Source organism: Notechis scutatus, chromosome 3 (genome assembly GCF_049901735.1).
Source record: "Notechis scutatus isolate UNSWTSFEM ecotype Mainland chromosome 3, rNotScu1.2, whole genome shotgun sequence".
In the NCBI taxonomy this organism is placed as follows: Eukaryota; Metazoa; Chordata; class Lepidosauria; order Squamata; family Elapidae; genus Notechis; species Notechis scutatus.
This window is the reverse complement of record NC_142011.1, coordinates 174,759,680-174,781,389: the sequence shown is the minus strand read 5'-3', so window position 1 is coordinate 174,781,389 and position 21,710 is coordinate 174,759,680. Positions and strand designations below refer to the sequence as shown.

The following is a 21,710-nucleotide window of genomic DNA, read 5'->3' as shown; positions in this document are numbered from 1 at the left end:
GTAATGGAAAGGGAATATGACAGACTAAAGAACCAACTATTAATAAGTTAATATAAACTATTAAAAGCAAGGAGAGACATTGGTAACTTTTTTATTATTATCATTATTATTATTATTCATCATCATTATTATTATTAGGCAAACACATATTGTTTATCTTTACTTTTAAAATAAATATTAAAGGATTATATTTGAAATAATTGAAATGAAACAAAAAGATGTTTCAATTGAGATTAATGAAAGAGGCTAGAATTAATGTGTTTGTTTCTCTCCTTACTGAAAATTTGGAATTAAAAAGGTAATAATAGAATTAAGTATGCATATATGAATGTATAATTGCTGTCATATTTGTATGTAAAGGTGATGACCCGGAAATATTTGTCCACTAAAAAGAGATTTTTGTTTTTAATGTGAAAAACTGAATAAAATTTGTTTTAAAAAAAAAGAAGATGGAAGTTTTCAACATTGCCCACTATGGCAATGCCAATGTTATAGAACACCAGGCCCTCAAAAATAACATTCATCTCTGCCTTCCTAGGATTCAGAAAATTCAGAATTGTTCAAGAGAACCTTTGATTTATACATGTGCTATCTATTTTTAGTTGGTTGCTTTATAATTTTATCTGCACTTTAAACTGGGTAACTGCTTATTGCTGTGTAACCGGAACTGCATGTAGATACTTTATTGTAATAATTGTAACCTGCTGAGAATTTTTTGCCTATGGTGGGCCTTAATCAATGAACAAATATTTGGATTTCTGAAACAAGACATCTATCCTTTTGTTGAGATGGAAGTTACTTTGAAGTTGAATGGAAAAAAAAAGAATAGTAATCCCCATTACTGGCTTTGGTTTAGCTTACAAACTGTCTGGAGGCATTCCAAGCCATAGTGGCTTGTCCTTACCTCCACAGAATGTTGAGCCCTTCCAAACAAGTCTCAAAGGCCCGGTTCCAAAGGACATCTTAATTGGCAAAAACTCCTTAACCCAAATAATGTAATACTAGTCTGCAGGACTGAGTAGAGGTAATTGACGCAAAGTCTTGAAATTTATGGAGTTTGTAAAAGAATGCCTTTGAACAATTTTAATCCCTGAGGAGCTGCCAGACCATAAAGGTTTCCATCTTTATTAGATCCATCTGAAGTCTTTCTAGTGAAATGTGATGGCACAGGAAGTCAATAGTGACTACTTGAATTTAAGTTTTTTAATTTTATCTATAGATAATGCTCCTGAACCCACTGTAAAGTGCCTCAACATGACATGGGAGAGACAATAAATTAGAATGTCACCCAAATAAATAGTATCATTTTTTTCCATTAAATCCCACAAAATATCATGCTTTAGATCCGGGCTTTCAAATTCCCGGCCCACTGCCTGGATGTGTCATTCACTGGCCGTGCCTACCCCAATTTTAGCGAAGGGAGGAAAGTCCCAATATGTTACGTGATGCTGCCATGATGTGATTTTGACACCCCTGCCTTAGATGATTAAAGACAGAAAGGATATTTCAGAACCTGAAAGCTGTTATGTATTTTCAAAATAGCTATGCAGAGTACAAAAGGAAGTTTTCCATCAAAGGCTATTCTAGATACTACTGCATAGCATGGTATCTTTCTGCCAAAGTGGTCTGCCATGCATCTAATTTCTATGGGGGAAGCAGTTGTACTGGCAGAAAATGATTCTGGCAATGTCATTTCCCCTGAAAGAAGCACAAGGAATATCTCTGCCATTGTCCACTACTGCCTCCTTCTCCTTGGAGTCTGATTCAGCTCACCACTGGAAAATCAAGTGATACTGACAAGATCTTATTCCTACTGAGAAGTTGCTGCTTGGCATGGCCAAATGTGTACAGGAGAAAAGCTAAGACAGTAGTTCCTGAGAGGTAACCACCAAGGGGTGCACATGGCCCATGGGCTGCAGGTTTGAGACCTCTGGGACAGAAGAATATGTGGTTTCCCTTCTCATTTAATTATTGTCTTGTATGGATTTCCTTGTTTTCTTTCCTGTTTTTATTCTCGTACACCATATAGAGTCATCTGAAGTCTGACCACCTTATAAAGATGCTAAATAAATAAATATTTATAAAGTATTACACTGTGGATGTCTGCTTAATGCAGGCCAAGTCATCAAGAATTTGGTCTCCAGGTTTTTATGGAATGCATCTGTTTATTCTGCTCCAAGCCTTGTCAAAAGCAGGAAGTTATTTAAAGCTTCTGCCACTGGGTGGTGCCCTTGTTGCCGCTTTCTGATCTGGTGATTGGCAGATTTAATGGGCTGTTCAAGTGCAAGGCAACAGAATTGCATTTTTGGCCACTGCTTCAATTACTTTCTATTTTGTTAGATAATCTTCAGGGTGTTGCAAATGTTGGAAACTAGTTGTGAGAACTCTCAAATTTTTCAAGTATGACTACTGAACATTTGTATCATGGAGGAATTGAAGCAGTCAACTGGTTCAGCTGCAATGGCAAAGCATCAATCAGAGCAATTAGCTTGAACAGCTGGGCTCTCAACTGAACATACTCTATTTCAGCAAAGAAAGCTGAAAGACCTTTAAGGACTGGCAACAAACTCTTCTATTCAAGGTAGAGCTGAGAGCAGGTGGGAGTAAATTAGCATGTAGGTTTAAGTACTTCAATTACTTTAGCTGTAAATCAGTTCAATGCATAAACAGATAACACACAAGTTGATGGCTGTAAATCAAACTGAGGCTTACACACAATGGGAGGAATCTTGCCTTTGGACTAGAGCAAAGCATATGTACACTCTGTGGAAGTAACTGAAGGAGATAAAATCCTGAATTATTTAGATAGAAGTCCAGAGCCAGAGAAGTCTGATGTCAGCCCATCAAGGTCAGGAAATGGAAGTCACAAGATATGTACTTTAATGCAGTTAGGGTATTGGAATAGATCTTGAAAAGCCAAAGCCCCCCTTTTTTTACTTCAACTTGTATCTAATACGGTCAAGGCAGAGTTGTTTTGGATTTATTTCTACATTTTCTATTTTCCCAAGACTCAGGTATCTTCTCTGCAACAGCTCAGAAATCTCCTCCCCTGTTTTTGAGTCAAAGCCACATTCCTTCACAACTGAAAACTGGTTATCAATCCACAAGGAAAAAAACTAGGAGGAACTAGGAACTTGAAGCCAAAGAAATTGAGATTAGGAAAGCAGGAGTTGCTTCCAATAAAGGAGACAGCTTTGGAGAATGTTGTCTGTAGGAAGACTCAGCAACTGTAACTAATTAAATTGACATCCTTTCCTCTTTGGGAGTGACACAGATCACTGTTTTTAACTGCCACCTTGTTTTAGGGCTTAATATTAAACCAAAATCAGGATCCAACTTTTTATTACCAGAGTCAGCACCCAATATGTTCCAGGAACAGCCTCATTTGGCTGACAACCCAAGATAAATGCTGGCAGTCCATTAGATTCTCTTCTCCACTTCCTTCACAACAAGATTAGGGCCTGGTATCTATCTGCAATTTGCATTTTCAAAAAATAGTCTATTTATTTCCATTTAAATTTTAGGACAATGCAAATGACAGATAATAGGTTCTATTATCTGGACTACAACAAGGATTAATAGGCAGGCTCCTTATTGAGAAAAAAATTCCTGTATTTTTACTTGAAGACCTTCAAATTAACATGGGTCCAGGTTGACTCCCTAAACCATGGGTGTCAAACTCGCTGTGTCACGTTGCCATCAGGTGACGTTTCACAATGTTTCCCCCATTCACAGAGCTGGGGTTGGCATGGCCTTTGCGTGACACATCCAGCCCATGGGCCACCAGTTTGACACCCCGCTTTAAACTGTGCTACCATAACTTCCCTCTATCTATCAAAGCTACTACATTTTAATAAGTTTAGTATTTGTTCTTTTATACAGCTTTCTGTTGATTTCCTACACACAAGTTGACAAGACACAGTACCATTAAGCTTTGGTATAATTGCTCCATCAATGTTCCAAAAATAATTGTGTTATTAGCAGCATTAATAGATTGGAAACTTTATCCTTTTAAAATCGAATTGAAAAAGGAATGTGAAAACTAATCCCTTACCCGTTCTATATCCAGTATTGTTGAGATACACAGCAAAGGTGCGTGGCTCATGTGTTGCTTGCCAGGAGGGAGAAGAGCAATTCTCATTGTTAGTATAGACATTGTGATTGTGAACATATTTCCCTGTCAACATTGAGGACCGAGATGGACAGCACATTGGAGTGGTTACAAATGCATTAACAAAACTGGCACCTCCATTCTCCATTATCTTCCTGGTTTTATTCATCACTTGCAAGGAACCTAAACATCAAAAGGAAACACATAATTAACTCAGGTACGGCACACATTCGAAGTTTATATAAACTATGATGTTGATCCCTAATATTGCTAACTACAATTTTCAGTGTTACATTTTAATTTATCCTAAGAAATTTCCATTTATTAAAGTGTCTCTTTGTGTGTATACAGTACTGCTTACAGTGAGCATGATTTAATTACTCAATTGTACATTCATTCTTAAGTTTTTTTCTCACGGTAAAATAAATTTCATAAAGCAAAACATTTTTAGATTCCAGAAAGATCAAGAAAATTGAAAAGTTATTTCTGCCTGGGATTAAACTGAAACAGTGTATTTGCAATAGGAAGGCTTTTGCCCTCAAATAATAAACTGAGATTCATTGAGAAGAAAAGAAGAATATGTTGGGGAAAAAATGGAATGAGCAATAGGCACACATGAATATAGATGTGGCTGTCTGAATAGGAGTGGGAGACAGCTGTTGCTCAAGTTTTTTTGACTTGATGAGTTTAATAGATAGAATTCTTTATTGGCCAAGTGTGATTGGACACAAAAGGAATTTGTCTTGGTGCAAATGCTCTCAGTGTCCATAAACGAAAATATACATTCATCAAGAGTCAAGAATCATAAGGCACAACACTTATTAATAGTCATAGGGTACAATAAGCAATCAAATCATACTAGGAAACAGTCAATATAAATTGTAAGGATGCAAGTGACAAAGTCATACAGTCACAAGTGGGAGGGGATGGGTGATAAGGAGTGATGAGAAGGTTAATAGTAATAGTAGTGCAGAATTATTTGTTTAGCAGAGCGATAGCGTTCAGGAAAAAACTGTCCTTGTGTCTAGTTGTTCTGATGTGCAGTGCAGTGCAGTGCAGTGCAGTCTATAGCATCGTTTTGAGGGAAGGAGTTGAAACAGATTATGTCCAGGATGTGAGGACTCTGTAAATATTTTCACAGCCCTCTTTTTGACTCATGCAGTACACAGGTCCTCAATGGAAGGCAGGGTGGTAGTAATTGTTTTTTCTGCAGTCCTAATTACTCTCTGAAGTCTGTGTCTGTCTTGTTGGGTTGCAGAGCCAAACCAGACAGTTATAGAGGTACAGATGACAGACTCAATAATTCCTCTGTAAAACTGAATCAGCAGCTCTTTGGGCAGTTTGAGCTTTCTGAGTTGGCACAGGAAGAACATTCTTTGTTATGCTTTTTTGATGACATTTTTGATATTAGGTGTCTATTTTAGGTCTTGTGATATGATAGAATCTAGAAATTTGAAGGTGTCTACTGTTGATACTGTTGATACTGTGTTGTCTAGTATTGTAAGAGGTGGTACTATGGGGGGTTTCTCCTAAAGTCTACCATCATTTTTATGGTTTTGAGTGTGTTCAGTTCCAGATTGTTCCAGTTACACCATGAGGCAAGTTGTACAACCTCCTGTCTGTATGCGGATTCGTCATTGTCTCGAATGAGACCAATCACTGTTGTATCATCTGCAAAATTCAGTATTTTAACAGATGGATCGTTTGAGATGCAGTCATTGGCATATAACCGTGATGGCGAACCTATGGCACATGTGCCACAGGTGGCACGCAGAGCCATTTGTGCCGGCACGCGAGCTGCAGGCAAACTTACCTCACTGCGTATGTGTGTGCCTCGCAGCTTTTCGGCTGGTTTGAGGCCTTTTTTGGCCTCCCAAAGGCTTGAGGAAGGCTTCTTCAGGCTTCTACAAGCTTTGTAGACCGAAATCTAGCCCCATTTTGTCACTTCTAGTATTTTTGGAAAAACAGGAAGTGATGAAACGAGGCTAGATTTCAGCCTACAAAGCTTGTAGAAGCCCGAAGAAGCCTTCCTCAAGCCTTTGGGAGGCCAAAAAAGGCCTCAAACCAGCCAAAATCAGCTGTGAGGCGCAGTGCAGGTAAGGGGATGGCAGGGGGTAGGATAGGGTGGGATTGAGTGTGCGCATGTGTAGGGGACGTGGGCGGCACACATTGCCTTCTGGGTGCTGGCATGCAAGCACGTGCACAATTTTTGAAACAGGAGCCCAAAAAGGTTAGCCACCACTGGTATATAGGGAGAAGTGGAGAAAGCACACAGCCTTGGAGGGGGGCTGTGTTAATTGTACAGGTATCAAATGTGATTCTGCCTAGCTTCACCTGCTTTGCCTAGCTTTTCCTGTGTGTTAGGAAGCTTATGATCCACTTACAAGTGTATTCAAGTACCGCTAGCTGGTTTAGTTTAGTTAGAAGAATGTCCGGAATGATGGTATTGAATGCTGAACTGCAGTCTACAAAGAGGACCCTTGCGTAGGTATTTGGAGAGTCAAGGTGTTGTAGGATGTAGTGCAGACTCATATTAACAGCATCATCTATCGATCTATTTGCTTGATATGCAAACTGCATGGGATCTAACAGCGGATCGGTGATGGTTTTCAGGTGGGACAGCACTAGCCTTTCAAAGATTTTCATAAATAGAGATGTTAGAGCAACTGGTCTGTAGTCATTCAGTTCTCTGATGGAGGGCTTCTTTGGCACTGGGATGATAGTAGAGCATTTGAAGCAAGAAGGAACATCTCTAATGAGTGATTGAAGATTCGTGTGAAGATGAGGGCCAATAGATCAGCACAGACTTTTCAGCAAGGAGTTATCTTGTCTGGCCCTGGTGCTTTTCCTGGCTTTTGTCTGTGAAATAGATCTTGCACTTTGATCACCAGAGGGTGTGAACCCAATGGGTTGGGGTCAGTTGTAGGAGGCTTGGCTGTTGCTGGTGTGTTTGAGATGGGGGTTGTGGAGAAAGGTGGCTGTAGTTTCCTTTCAAACCTGCAGTAAAACACATTCAGGTCATCTGCTAGTTGTTCATTTCCTTCTGCCTGGGAAGGAGGTTTGCTGTAGCCAGTGATGTTTTTAAGAGTTTCCCATATGTTTGCTGGTTCATTTGTTGAGAACTGATTCCTTAACTTTTCAGAGTAGCTTCTTTTTGCTGCTCTGATCTCTCTTGTTAATATGTTTCTGGCCTGATTGCAGAGCGTTCTGTCACCTTTTCTATAGGCTTCCTCTTTGGAACAGCATAGCTGCTTAAGTTTAACTGTAAACCAAGGTTTATTGTTACTATATATTCGCAGTTTCCTTGTTGGTACACATAGGTCTTTGCAGAAGCTGACATATGATATTTGCCTAATATAGTCACATGCTAATCTCTCTCTCTCACACACACACACACTACATACAGAATATTCTTGGGTGGAAGATAAATATCCTGTATTGGTTTCAACTGGAGTTGGAAACTTTAGGTTGACAATGTAGGTATTGCACATAAGTTTTGCCTGTTTCATAATCTTTTTTGGTTATTTTCTGTAGAAATGTTCAACTCGTGTTTTCCTTTCAGTAAACAGTACATTCTTTTTTAAAGTTCAGTAATGATAAATGTGCTATCAGTTTTTAATTAAGAATGCAAGGAACAATTTAAGCTTTTAAAAAATGTCTTATAGCACTACAAACTTCCCTTCTTAACATTTAATTTTGCAGGGAAAACTATATTACATACTATAGAAGCTATATTGTCACATTTTATTGTTTCGAGGTAATGAGCAAAGTATTTAGGTTTAAGCCCATGAGCCTTGTAATAGTCACTATTTACATATAAACCAAGTGCTATTAAAAACATGCAGTTAATTTTTAAACAAACACAAAACAGAATAGCAATCCCTCAAGGCCGTATCAACACTGTTCAAAGGAATGTCTTTCATTTAAATTCTGTGTTCAGAATTTGAACCTTTTTGGTATTGTTATCTGATATATACAATTGCATAGAAGTCCCAGTTGCACTATTTCTAAGTAAATGTAATCCACTTCCCAAAATAAATTGGTATTTTATTCTTGTTCTCAGTTCAAGAGCCACAAATTAGTAATCTGTAATCAAGGATTTCAAAGTACTTTTGTATGTGTGTGTGTGTGTGTGTGTGTGTGTGTGTGTGTGTATGTATGTATGTATGTATGTATCCAGGGGTGGGATTCTACTAGTTCTCACCTATTCGCTAGAACCGGTTGTTAACATTCTAAGCAGTTCGGAGAACCGGTTGTTAGAAGAAATTACTGGCCTAATCCTGTAAGGAAGGCAGGAAGGAAACATTCTGGTGTTGCTTACAGAAACTGCCTCTCCATTAACCCTTATTACATTCTTGGCAGGACTAGACTTCCTGTCTCTGGAACTTCTCTGGAGGTTTTTTCCCCTCCTTTGCTGGTACTTTGCTTGTGTGGAGTGACCATTCAAAGTTACAATGGCACTGAAAAAAGTGACGTATGACCATTTTTCATACTTACGACTGTTGCAGCATTCCCACAGTCGTGAGAGGCCAGGCGAGGAGATGCGTGCCTCAATGTGAGTGATGTTGAGTTGGCCACACCCAGCCAATAACATGACCACCAAGCCATGTCCACCAACTAAGCCACGCCCACAGAACTGGTTGTTAAAAATTTTGAATCCCACCCCTGTGGGATGGATCTATCCATCCATCTATCCAACCTAATACTCTTGCCTCCTATTTTCCCTATAACAGCCCTATGACATTGTTTGGGCAGAGAGAAAGTAGCTGGCCCATTATATCCATTTATGTCAGCCCTTGTGGTTCTTGTGGACCAAAGTACTTTGGTTCAATTCTTGAGGACCATGGTCATGAACTGGCAAAAAGGATGAAAAGAAAAAAGCTCAGTTCCTTGTAGATGTAGTGAAGAGTAAACAGTTAAAAATGATTCAGACAAATACTATAGATTCAGAGATGAGCAAAATGGATATTCAGAGACCAGATCAAGACATACTGAAAAAAAAGAGTGCAGAAAACGGTAAAGTTTAACTGTGGCAGAAGAAGACTAAGGAAGGATGATACTTTCCAAGTACCTGAAAAAGTGCCATACACAAAAAAACCAAGACATATTCCTGTTCCCATTGTTTGAGAGGGCAATGGCAACTGAAGTATTGGCAACTGATTGACTTTGGCTGATCTCAAAAAGATATGCAGGGTTTTGACATGTTTGACATTTGATTGAGCTGCAGGCCAGATTGGAAAATTGAAAGGAAAATCACTTCTCTATTATTGCCAATAAATTTCATGGAAGAATCCATGAAATCACTGAGTGTTAAGCTCAACTCAAAGCAGAATTTACTTATTCACCATTTGCTTACTTTCCAGAAAATGTTGACTCAAAGAGGGGTAACTGACCCCACAGGTGGAATACTTTATCAATGCCAGGGATCTATATTGTCCAAAATGAGTCTGCCTCTCCTCTTAGATCACTGAATCAGATTCTGCTCTACAAGTCATTCTCCTGCAAAATGTGTCCCAGTTGTGACCCCAATTCCATGGATATGCTGACCTTGGAGATATGCTTGGTCCCTTCATTCCAGACTTTTAGGAAGATAGCAATAGCAATAGCACTTAGCCTTATATCCCGCTTCACAGTGCTTTACAGCCCTCTCTAAGTGGTCAGCATATTGCCCCCAACAATCTGGGTCCCCATTTTACCCACCTTGGAAGGATGGACGGATAAGTCAATCTTAAGCCTGGTGAGATTTGAACTGCGAAATTTTTCAGCTGGCAGTCATTCTTAAGATTCTTAAAACCTTGTATTTCAAACAGGTTTTTTGGTGCTCTTGTGGGCCTCACTAGCCTTTTCATTGTTTTATATTAATTGATGGATTTAATTTTTTACTTCTTACTGGGGTATTTATAGCTAGAGTGAAATTGGGGACATACAGAAAGTGCATAGTAAATATTAATACATATATAAAATTATCAGCTTGTAATTGTATACACGGATAAAATAGAACTGTAACTGCACCCAAGAGATTATGTTTTCAGTGTTCCAGATCTTTAATGTTTTACACACATTCATGAATGGCCATTATTAGAAAATTAACTGCTGTTGACAGGAAACTTCCTCTTTTCCTTTGCCACCCAGTCTTATAAAATGCTTCATTTAATCAGAGGTAGCTGAACATTATCTAGATTCTGAGTTAAATAGGAATAAGATATATCACGTTGAAGAAGAAAAAAACCAAGATAGTTTTGTTTTCTGGGAATGGGTTGTCCAAATCTGTCAAGTAGTTACAATAATAGACAGGAAAGGCTACTATACAGAATATCTATTATTTATAGAGTAGAAAGTGATTTTCAAAAGAACAAATCAAAGCCAAAGAAAATTGTGATGGTGGTAAAAAGAAGCTGCAATTCAAAACAGACTTACCAAGCTCCACATCCTGGTCATCTGTAAGCACAAGTATAATATTTGGCCTAATATTTTTACGTTCATGCTGCACTCGACCTCTGAATCTTGGGGATTTGACAGGAGTGCCAAAGCTCCTTAGTAATTCAGTGCCAAGCACAGTGCACATAAAAGCAATGTAATAATGATTCATTGTCATCAGTCCAAGGCCACTGTTAAACCCTTGTGCAAATGTTGTTTTTCTTTAGTTTGCAGATTCTGTACAATAAAAAGGGAAAAGTGAAAAATCAATTCAATGGAAAACATAACTTTTAGACAAAGCAGCCAGAAATCTGCAAGATATACATGATAAAAAGTACCAGCTAGTCAAGGTGGTATGTCATTAAACTTTCAAGCCGAGGATAATTTATTTGGGAGGAAACACTATGCAATGAGACTTATGATTGATTAAAGAAAAAGATGAATGGATGGAGTGATAGCATCAAAAGGTGCTCTTGAAGCTTCAAATTGGTGTTCAGAATGGAAGCTAATATTCTTCAACAGGAATACGTTTTCCTTTTGCCAAATGTCCATATTTTAACGGATCTGAATTTTGTGTGTCTGCATGAACAAGTCCATTTTGTTTACGGGAGAAAGATTTTAAAAAGATAAAGCTCATTATTTTTAAAAAAATCTGTTGCATTTTCCTAAGGTATTACTTGATAGCAGTCTAAGTATTCTTAAAAATGCCTATAAAGATAAGGTCTAAACTTATAATCTTAGTTTTATGTTTAGCATAATGGACTTCTATACTGTACAATAAGCGCACTCTCTCATTGGAAAGGTTCAGCTTTTCTTAAAGGGAGAAAATGAACACAGTAAGTGTTTAAATAACTCTCCTGAGTTTTATTACATTTCTTAAAACCTTCCCAAAGGACAAGTGCTCCTTTGAGTCCCAGGCTGCCCATAAAGCAGCTGTCATTTTAAGTAAACTCACCTGCATTTCCAGATTGAAGGGGATGGCTTGGCTGCTGGTCTTGATATGCAGCATAACATTGATGTGTTTCCAGTTTTATTTTTCAATGTAAACAGAGTTTGTTCAGATGATCCCACTTACTGCTATGACAGCCTGTATTAGTATCCTTCTTTGGTCAGCAATGGGATTTAGTGCATCATCTATTATGCATAGAAGCTGTGAGAAAACCCTAGTCCATAATTCTCCATTTCCAGATTTGGCTCACTGAGCCTATCAGAATTATTTCTCAGGAAATGTCAATCAAATTGCATTGCTATTGTGAGCCCTAGGTACTCTCAGGAGTCTTTGTGCTGCAGCAGACCTAAACCCACAACAGAAAATGATTGATTGGCCTTTTAACTAAAAAGGTTAGTTACTAGCATTCTCTGACCTGTTGACAGACACTTCACCAACAGAGCTAAACTTGCAATGGGCTAACTTAATTCCCAGTTTAATTGTCTGTATTAATAAAACAACTAAAGACTCATTGGTCAACAAAGTTAATAAAGCCTGGTTCCATGGGAAAGTTTACTTGAAAAGGATGCAACACTAGATTTTATGAGAATGAAATGCAACTTATTTGGCCACTGGTACTCCCACACCTGAGACTTCATATTTAAACATGCAACATTAACCAGCAGGAAATAAATCAGCAGAACTAATTAAATGGAAGCAGAGCAGAGCAGGGAGGGGGTGGATGAGTGGAAAATGGCCCCATTGATCAATGCAAAATACAAAAAAGAGATAGATAGATAGATAGATAGATAGATAGATAGATAGATAGATAGATAGATAGACAGACAGACAGATGATAGATAATGTGTGTGAGAGTTTTCTTTGTCTCCCTCTTACTTTTCTTTATTCCAGCTTGAAGCTTCATAACATAGGCTATAAATGGTGTCACGTATCTCACTCTTCAGGCAGATAATTGCCCCAGGAGACTGTGAACATTTCAAAACAAAGCTCTAAGCAGAGAAATTTTGGCTCCATTGTCTGAACAAACATTCCAATCTCTGATTGACAACACAGAAACTTATAAGCAGGATGATGGAGAATTCAGCATTCTGAGTTAAATGCCACTGCTCTGACCAGTGAGGTTTAGATAAGCAGATTGGAAACTGGTAATTAGTTTAGGGAGTTCTGTATTTTCTCCCTTTTTCTTAAGAACATTTTGGGTTCAGGAGAAATAAATAGACCCAATAAGCATTTTATTATCTAATATTACACTGAGACTACCTGAACTTACAGGGGAAAAAAACCCTAAACAGATATTTCTCCCCAGGTTGTTTTCTAAACAACCTTGTTAATGATGTGTACTTTAGGACTCACAATAGCAATGCTAAACAATAAATCTTAGACAACTCTTGCCAAAAGGAAGATCATGTAAGAGTAAAAGAAGCAAATGTTTAACATTTCCTGGATCAATTATTTTGCTTAGAAAAGTTTCAGATCATGTTGTCTCAGCAAAATATATTTTCTAAATACACCGAACCAGAATTTCCCAACTCGGTCCTTTCCATATGTTCTGGGATGGCATCTTCCAGAATTTACAGCCAAAATTGGAGGAAGATTATCATAATAAAATACTGGGGAAAATCCTAAGGCTTCCGTTTTGTCATGGGGGTTCTAAGTAATACTGTGAGGTTCTCTTGTATCAATGTACCTCAGCTGGCTTATCTGCTGCAATATTTTCAACAGCTAGCTCTATGTCTCCAATTTAATTTCCTACAATGTCCTCAAGTTACTTTATTTTAGGGCATTCTGGGAGATCTAAAATATGTCAGACTGAGTCACTCAGTACTGACTGAAGGCTTTTAAGGAGGAGGGGGGGAATTAAATAAGACCCAGGCATTAACTATGCTCAACAGTAGGACTGATGCCAGACAGCAATGAAACAAATTTTCAATTCCAAGCATTTCAAATGAAAGGACTTCTTGCACTTAAATATACTGAGAACTATTCTAATAGTTATAAATAAACAGATGACCATTTGCATATTAGTATCCCTTTTCCAGGAAGAACCATCATTTTCCAGTACCTAAATTGTAAATATTTTTCCTTTCTCTGTCTGTAGATTTGTTGCAGATAAAAGTACTGTTTGGAGGCTGACAACATCATTATTGCCTAATAATGTTTGTCTTCTCCCATGATATTACTTCGAAGTCTGTCAGAACTTATTAATTTATCATAGCATAGACTATTATTTGTTTAAAAAGATTTATGTAGTCATCCATATTGTAATATAACTCAGAGGAATGGAGAATCTAGTTGAGAAGTGGATGCTCTTGGTTTCTCTCCATCTCTTCTATTGTTCCCTTTTCTTTTCCTCCCTCTTGTTCCCTATCTGACCTTCTGAGTTGGTTCTGCATCTTGAATTTAAGTTAAAAGCTATGAAAATTAGAGGATGAATCATTTTCTCTATTTAGGACAGTATAGCTATTGCAGAACAGATAGCTTTGTAAAAGTATCCAAACATCATACAAACTGAATCCTACACAAGGGATTTTCTATTGGCATTAATAAAAATACAAATTAGGAGGCATGCTATCAATGGATAAAAGAGTTGGAAAAGATGAAGACTCACCATATTTACAATTGTTAAGAGGTAAATGAATATGTGGCGATATATCTATAGGTACACATTAATTCCAAGTCATGGAATGGTTTAATTTTGAATTGTTAAATGAGCCACATTGTTTATTCATCAGTCTAAGAAACCATACAATATTACAACCTAAAGCAATGTATGAACTCAATATCAGGCTTTCTACCACTCATACCTTGATTTCCTTAGCCTTAGCCTATAGAATTCATTTTCAATAGGGTCTCCAAAGATTCAGTATAAACTCCCAAGGTTTGATGAGATTACCCATTATTGTTACTATTATTATTTGTAATATTATAAAAGTAGCATATATTAAATTATTTTCATATAAGGCATGGGAGTCAAACTCAATCACATCATGTGACATATTGTGACATTTTCTGCCTTTGTGGAGCGATGCATCCACCCTGCGGGCCACCAGTTTGACATCCCTGATATAAATGTTTGGAGGTGAATGAACCATTTGAAATTTCATGAACAGCTGGATAAGTTGAAGACTTTGGTAATCCCTGGTTTATATTATAGATGAGCATTATAGATAAGCATCTCTTGCATGATCACGCATCCTGAAAAAAATTAGGTTTCTAATGGCATGGTTAAACAGATAGGGCTGTACAGGACATGGGCAAAGAATGACAAAATAGCCCGCTACATGAATTATATATTGATTTCTCCTATGTGAAAATGGGCGTTGGTTCTTACCTGATACGCCTCTTCTTGTGGAACTGCATAGAGCATCCAGAGAGTGGGAAGTGCTCTAGTCTTCACTCTTACAGGCTGAGCTATAATTGAAGGAACGCTCCTCCCCCTCCACGTGACTCCTCCATGCATTCCCCCAGTTTTACGAAGACGAGAGGACAGCAACGATCCTCTAAACTCAACTAATATACAAACTCAATTACAACAATAAACATCATTGGCCGAAACAGGATTCCCCACCAGACGGACTAATTAGGGTGGGGGTGGATGCTCTACGCAGTTCCACAAGAAGAGGCGTATCAGGTAAGAACCAACGCCCATTCTCCGTAGAACTGCTCCGAGCATCCAGAGAGTGGGACATACCAAAGCATGGCTGTCCTACGGGAGGGACTCCGTCTGGTTCAGAATCTCCTCTGGCTCTCTCGCCACTTGCTGCCGGACTCGCCTGCCAAAGGATGCCTCAGCCGAGGCGTAAACATCGATTTTATAGTGACGTATAAAGGGAAACCCAGGTGGTCACCCGACAGATGTCATGAATTGAAGCCTGAGTAGTCCAGGCTACTGAAGTAGCTGCACTCCTGGTAGAGTGAGCGGCTATCCCACTAGGGACTGGAAGAGTTTGAGCTAAATAGGCCTTGGATATGGTAGCTCTAATCCATCGGCCGACAGTAGACGGGGACACCTTGCAGCCCAGCGTCTTTGGTTGAAAAGACAGGAACAAGGCCTCTGACTTTCTGATGGACTGCGTGCGATGGATGTATATACGAAGATGCCTTCGAACATCGAGAGTGAGCTACTGCCTTTCTCTGTTGCGCAAAGGCTTTGGACAGAAATTAGGTAGGACCAATTCCTGTGCTCTGTGGAATGCCGAGTTGATTTTTGGCATAAAGACAGGGTCTGGTCGCAGAACCACCCGATCAGTGTGAAAAATACACAGGTCCTTTCTCACGGATAGAGCTGCTATTTCAGATATCCATCTCGCCGATGTTATTGTCATGAGAAACACCACTTATGTAGAACCCTAGAGGACAGCGGCGCAGGAGCCAAAGGGGCGGAAGGCCCAGGCCGAACCACCTGTTTGTAGTTTAAAGTTTTCCGTAGAGTTTAGCTTGTCTCCGTCCTTGCTCCGTTTCCACGTGACTCCTAGGTCGTTGAGTCCTTGCTCTTTATCAGCGAAAAGATTCTTTCTCCTCGGTTTCCTTTGTCATGAGAAACACCACTGGGTAACTTTGAAGGTGAAAAACTGAAGTGGCGTCTCCCTGAGAGGCTCAAAGGGAGGTTAGTCAACACCATAAGAACCTTATTAAGGTCCCATGTCGGGTATCTATGAACCACTGGGGGGCGCAAATTGGAAGCCCCTCTAAGAAAGGCCTTGATTCGAGGGTGGTGGGAAAGTGGGCCAGAAGAGCCGCTAGCAGCCACCATTGATAGGGCCGCGACCTGTCTTCTCAAGGTGTTGGGTGAGAGGCCCCTGTCTATGGCTGTCTTATAGGAAAACTAGAATTTGCGCGATTGAGGGGGAGGGCGGATTGAAGGAGGATTTAAGGCACCACTTAGAAAAACTGTTCCAGGTTGCGCTATAAATGCGGGTGGTCGAAGGCCGCCTTGCTGCCAGAATGGTACTGATGACCTGAGCCGACAGACTCTCCTCTGTCAGCCTTTCCCACTCAACCTCCAGACGGCTAACTGGAGCCCCTGAGAGTCTGGATAACGAGGAGGACCCTGGGAAAGTGAGAACCTGTCTAGTGGAATCCTCCACGGTGGGGCCACGGTCAGATCACGAAGATCTGCGAACCACGGTCTCCTGGGCCAATACGGTGCCACCAGGAGAACCTCCACACTCTCGAGTATCAACTTCTGAATCACCTCGGGAATTAACAGGAGCGGGGGAAAGGCGTAAAGGAGCCCGGTGGGCCAGGGGCAATGCAGGGCATCGTGGTTCTCTGCCCCGATGGTGGGGTGTCGTGAGAAAAATCTTGGTGTCTGTGCGTTGAGCAGAGACGCGAACAGGTTTACCAGAGGCTAACTGAAAAGCGCTGCTGCCTCCTTGAACAAGAGTGGGTGGAGGTGCCATTCCGCTTGGTCCAGTGTGACCCTGCTCAGCCAGTCTGCTAGGACATTTGAGGTTCCCGAAATCTGTTCTGCCCTGATGGATAAAAGGTGCACCTCTGCCCACCGACAGTCGTTCGGCCTCTTTCATGAGGCGGATGGAATGAGTGCCCCCTTGGCGATTGATATGGGCCTTGGTAGTAGTGTTGTCTGTTAGGACCAGTATATGACTTCCTCGCACCTGAGGGAAGAAGGCACGCAGTGCTAGGTATACTGCATGAAGCTCCAGCCAATTGATGCTGCCGCTCCACCTGGCAGCTGACCAAACTCCCTGAGTCGAAAGGGACTGCATGCGGGCCCCCCATCCGGAAAGGCTTGTATCTGTTGTGAGAGGGACCCTTTGAGGCTCCTTGAATAGATGACCTCTGTTGATAGAGGCCTTGTCCACCATAGGAAGGGGGCAAGGACCCTTGGAGGAACCTTCACCACGAGACCGGGGTTGCTCCTTCCTGACGCTGGTACGGCAGGAGGAACCACTGCAAAGATCTGGAATGTAAGCGAGCCCTTGATATGCATGAAACTAACTTTCCAAGCAACTTGGATAAAGCAAGGCCAGAGGCCTTTCCAGACCGTCTAATAGCTCTGATAGATGTTTGGATGCTGCTGAATCTCTCGCGAGAAAGGAGAAAACCTTCTCCTCAACTGAATCAATAACGGCTCCTAAGTGAGCTATACGGGTGGAAGGGTTGAGTAGACTCTTCTCCCAGTTCACGAGGAACCGTGAGCCTGAAGTAGTGCGAGAGTGGTGCTAGTGTCACTCTAGGCTTGAATTCGGTTGGGGAATACAATAAGAATGTCGTCAAGATAGCAGTGAATGCGGATAGGAAAGTGTCTGAGGTGGGCCGCCAGGGCTGCTAATACCTTAGTAAAAGTCCCCAGGGCTGAAACAAGGCCAAAGGGAAGGGCCACATTTTGGAAATGCTGATTGTTGTAGCAGAAACTCAAGTATTTGGGAAAACGAGGGGCGAATGGGAATATGTAGATATGCCCCGGAAGGGCAATAGATGTAAGCCAGTCCCCCTTTTCTGATACCCTGCCAAATCGACTGAAGGGTATGCATTTTGACCTATGACGGACAATATAGCGATTGAGCCCCTTTAAATCTAAGATGGGCCTCCAACCCCCGGAATGCTTAGGGACTAAGAAGAGGAGGGAGTAGAACCCTTCTCCCCGCTGCGAGGGTGGCACGGGCCGGATTGCCCTAATATCAGAGAGGTGTTTGATAGCGGGTGTCATGAGGGCCCGTTTAGTCGGGTCTCTGGAGAGGGGAGAAACCATGAAGTGCTCTGGAGGAGCAATCTGAAGCTGGAGAGTGAGAGAGAGAGAGGGGGAGGCCGAATCTTATCGTGTCCCTGACCCATGCATCCAAAGTGGATGCCTCCCACTGGTGGGCAAAATGCCTGAGACGACCGCCACTGGGATGAGGGGCTGAGATTCTACCTGGGTCGGCAGGACTTCTTGTTCCCCGAATCCTTGAAGGGCCTCCTGTAACTGCCTCCCCTTCTGGATCTGTCTCCTGAGTCGCCCCGGTCTTGGTAGGCTGACCGGGATGACGTAGTACCCTGGTATTTAGGGGTGAAGGATGGCTGGAAGGAGGGGCGAAAGGAACCCCTCCGAAAGGATGGGGACCCTCTGGTTTCTTGTCTACGAAAAATCGACGGGAGGAACTTCTTCTTATTCCGGCTCTCCAACAGTAATGGATCTAAGGCCAGCCCAAACAGTCTTCCCCCCAAGATGGGAGCTGAGGCTAACTTGGACTTATTTTAATGTCGGCCTGCCAATGCCGGAGTCAAAGTAATCTTTGGGCAGTTACGTGCGAGGAGATGGCCCGGGATGAAAATTTTACAGAATGAAAAAGGTGGCATCTGCCGCAAATTCCGCCGCAGCTGAGAGTTTCGCAATATCCTGCTGGGCCCTAGTGTTTGACGCGGGAACGTATTGTTTCAACTGTCTGAGCCACTTGATGGAAGATCGAGTGAAAAAGGAAGCGGCTGTGGCCGACCGGATGGCCCAAGCATCCGATTGGGATGCTCGCCTGAGCGCCATCTCTGCCCGCTTATCCTCTGGCTTCAGCGCCTCCAGAGTGTCAGTGGGATTAGAAGAAGAGGCCAGTCTCACTATCGGGTCGTCTACCTCTGGGGTGTCTAGCAAGGCAGAGAATTCGGGTCGAGATTAAAAACTCTTGTCTTGATAAGAAGGGGGGGGGCGCAGAAGGCAATTGCCTTGCGCCCAGGTCGGAAAAATTGGGGGGGGTTGGGATAATCTCGGTTTCAACAACCGGCTGTCTGAATATTGAATCCTCTGGGCCCCCCCGGGGCCGCTGGAGATGGTTCAGAGGGTGACTGGGGGTTCAGACTGGAAACATTTTTTGCCTTAATTAATAAGGATTTAAATAAATGAGGCTTAAAAAGGCCCACAAAGGTCGAACCTTCCTCTTCCCTGAAGGACTCAAATCCCAGTTCGTCCTCCTCTTGGGCCTCCTTCCCTTCCGGGAGTGGCGCTTCCATCTAGGCAGGTACCTGACCATGTTGTGGCGTCGGCCTGGAGAGAGATTTTCCGGATATAGACTAGGCCTCGGCCGACATACCTCGAGAGCCTGGTCTGGACAGCTGTTGCACACCTTCAGTTATTCCCTGACGGATGGCAAATTGCATCCACTCTTTAAAACTGTCCGGAATAATGGGTGTGATCGGGCCTGTAGAGTGTAGGCTCGCTGCAGTTGGTGTGAAGGTCGCTTCGGGCGTACGAGAGTCCTGGTGACTTCGGGCAGTGGAACCGCACCTGGGGGAAGAAGATTGCCCTGACAGAGGAGGGGGTTGGTAGAAATAAGAGAGACTAGTATATAGTTACTTCAAGCTGTTTAGCTCTCATAGGCTAGCTATACCCTTCTGGGATCTGAACCCAGGTCACTTACATATTAGGCAGATGTGTTAACCTCTAGGCCATGGGCTCTCCTTTGGGAAGCCCTGGAGGAGTCCTTGTCCCTTTTGCGTAAATAGTGTGTCTTTGACTTAGCCTTCAAAGAAGGACCACTGATATTACCCTCTGCCATGATGCCAAGGGATAGATAACCAATAAAGGTGGTTGGCACGCCTAGGAGTTCGGTCTACTTTCGCAAACCGGTTTTCCTAAAGTTGGGCCACGTCCCCCTTTTGGATAAAAAAATTTTTGTGCTTGCTTGACCCTTTCCTTCTTTCCTTTTTTTTTTTTACTAGATATCTATGTCCTATAACTTAGTCAACTATATATACACCTATATACAAAAAATGTTTTTCTTATTTATTGTCTTTTTTTTTTAGGGGTGGGCGGAGCCCAAAAAAACACCAATAAGGATCAAGAAATATTACTAAACACCTATATCTATTATCTAGAATCCAATGGAACCAAATGAACGCTGAGGCCAGAAATTGATATACAGAAAAAAATTCACACACAGAAAGATAGGCCTCTTGAGGCAGCCTCCCAGCAAAAATGGGAAGTAGGTGCCTGCGCCTCTGAGCGAGCTGCGGTAGCAAACACCAACAACAAAAACAAGAGGAGAGACAACGGGGCACAGAGCCACAGTGCCTTCCCAATTCTGGCACCACGTGGCCTGCCGGTCCCGCTAAGGGCCCCTGCAACGATCGCAGCCCAAAATAACAATAAGGCAAAAATTCAAAATGGCGCCGGCCACGAGGCGCGCCTAAAACGGCCGCCCGTCTCGGCGCTATTAACTCAGAGATGCACCAGCCCTTAATACAGCGAAAAAACAATCAATTAAAGGAGCAAGGGCTGTGAGAGGAAGCAGTCCTTCCTCTGTAAGGCGTTCGTGGAGGGAAGACGCAACGAAAGAAACAGCGCTAAAAATAGCGCAGAGCCAAGCGGCTGGTTTGTAGCAGCGCGGCTTGGAATACAGGCAGAGGGAATAGGAGGGGGGTGGGGGGGGCAAAGGGCTCCAAATCCCCCTATCTCCCCCCTGAGGGCAAGAAACCTCGCTCTTTCACTAAATTTGAGGGCACACTAAGATCGCAGGAACAAGGAGAACGAAGGAAAGACAAACCTGAACCAGAAAAAACAGAAGAAACCTGAATCGGCCAAGGAACGATAGAAAAGAGCTGCCTGTCTCAGCGAGGCTGAGCTAAAACTGGGGGAACGCATGGAGGAGTCATGTGGAGGGGGAGGAGCGTTCCTTCAATTATAGCTCAGCCTGTAAGAGTGAAGACTAGAGCACTTCCCACTCTCTGGATGCTCGGAGCAGTTCTACGGAGAAAAGCTAAGGTTTCATACAAAAACAAACAGTTAAATGGTGCAACCTACCCAGGACACATTTTTCCTTATGCATGGGGACTTCTCTATTCAACAATGAGCTCTTAAAAATGTGTCATCTATTTGCAGCCTGTCTCCTACCTCTTGAAGAAAATGAAGTAAAGAACCACCCCTAAAAAAAAAATCTGAGGCTTCACAGTGGAAACAAAAATATAGTGTGTGCAAGTGTTCTCAGAGACACTGCAATTTATCTTTGAGAAACAGTTTAAAAGCTGGAAAAATTAAAGAGGCCTTTTTCCTTCACACATGGCATATTAGCATAAAGTATTGTTCAGTGTCCAAGATTCAAGAAGAGACTACAAGTTGCCTTTCTTCCCCAAGGTAAATGAAAACAGATTTAACTGTACTGAAAAATATGCTACATGGAAAATGTAAAGGTGTTTTTATAGAGACAAGCACATAATCAACTGATCTCAGATGGAAAGAATTAGACTAGTTCCATTTTGAGACCTTTTACTGACAAATATTCCTTTGCCGTACACATACTATAT

The 21,710-nt window shown here is 41.7% G+C and overlaps 1 protein-coding gene across 4 annotated transcripts in view; it reads right to left on the bottom strand.

Annotated features, from left to right (window-relative positions):
• SULF1 (sulfatase 1) overlaps window positions 1–21,710 on the bottom strand; it is a 118,787-nt gene that overhangs the window by 56,691 nt on the left and 40,386 nt on the right. For 3 of the 4 annotated variants that reach the window (XM_087961827.1, XM_087961825.1, XM_087961824.1), the window contains 2 exons: window positions 10,529–10,765; window positions 4,055–4,294 (listed from right to left, as the gene is read on the bottom strand). In XM_087961827.1, coding sequence (XP_087817953.1) covers window positions 4,055–4,294; window positions 10,529–10,706 — 418 coding nt within the window. In that variant the 5' untranslated portion in view covers window positions 10,707–10,765. Of the gene's footprint in view, window positions 1–4,054; window positions 4,295–10,528; window positions 10,766–11,483; window positions 11,605–21,710 lie in introns of those variants that run through there. The other variant, XM_087961826.1, reaches the window with a different exon arrangement.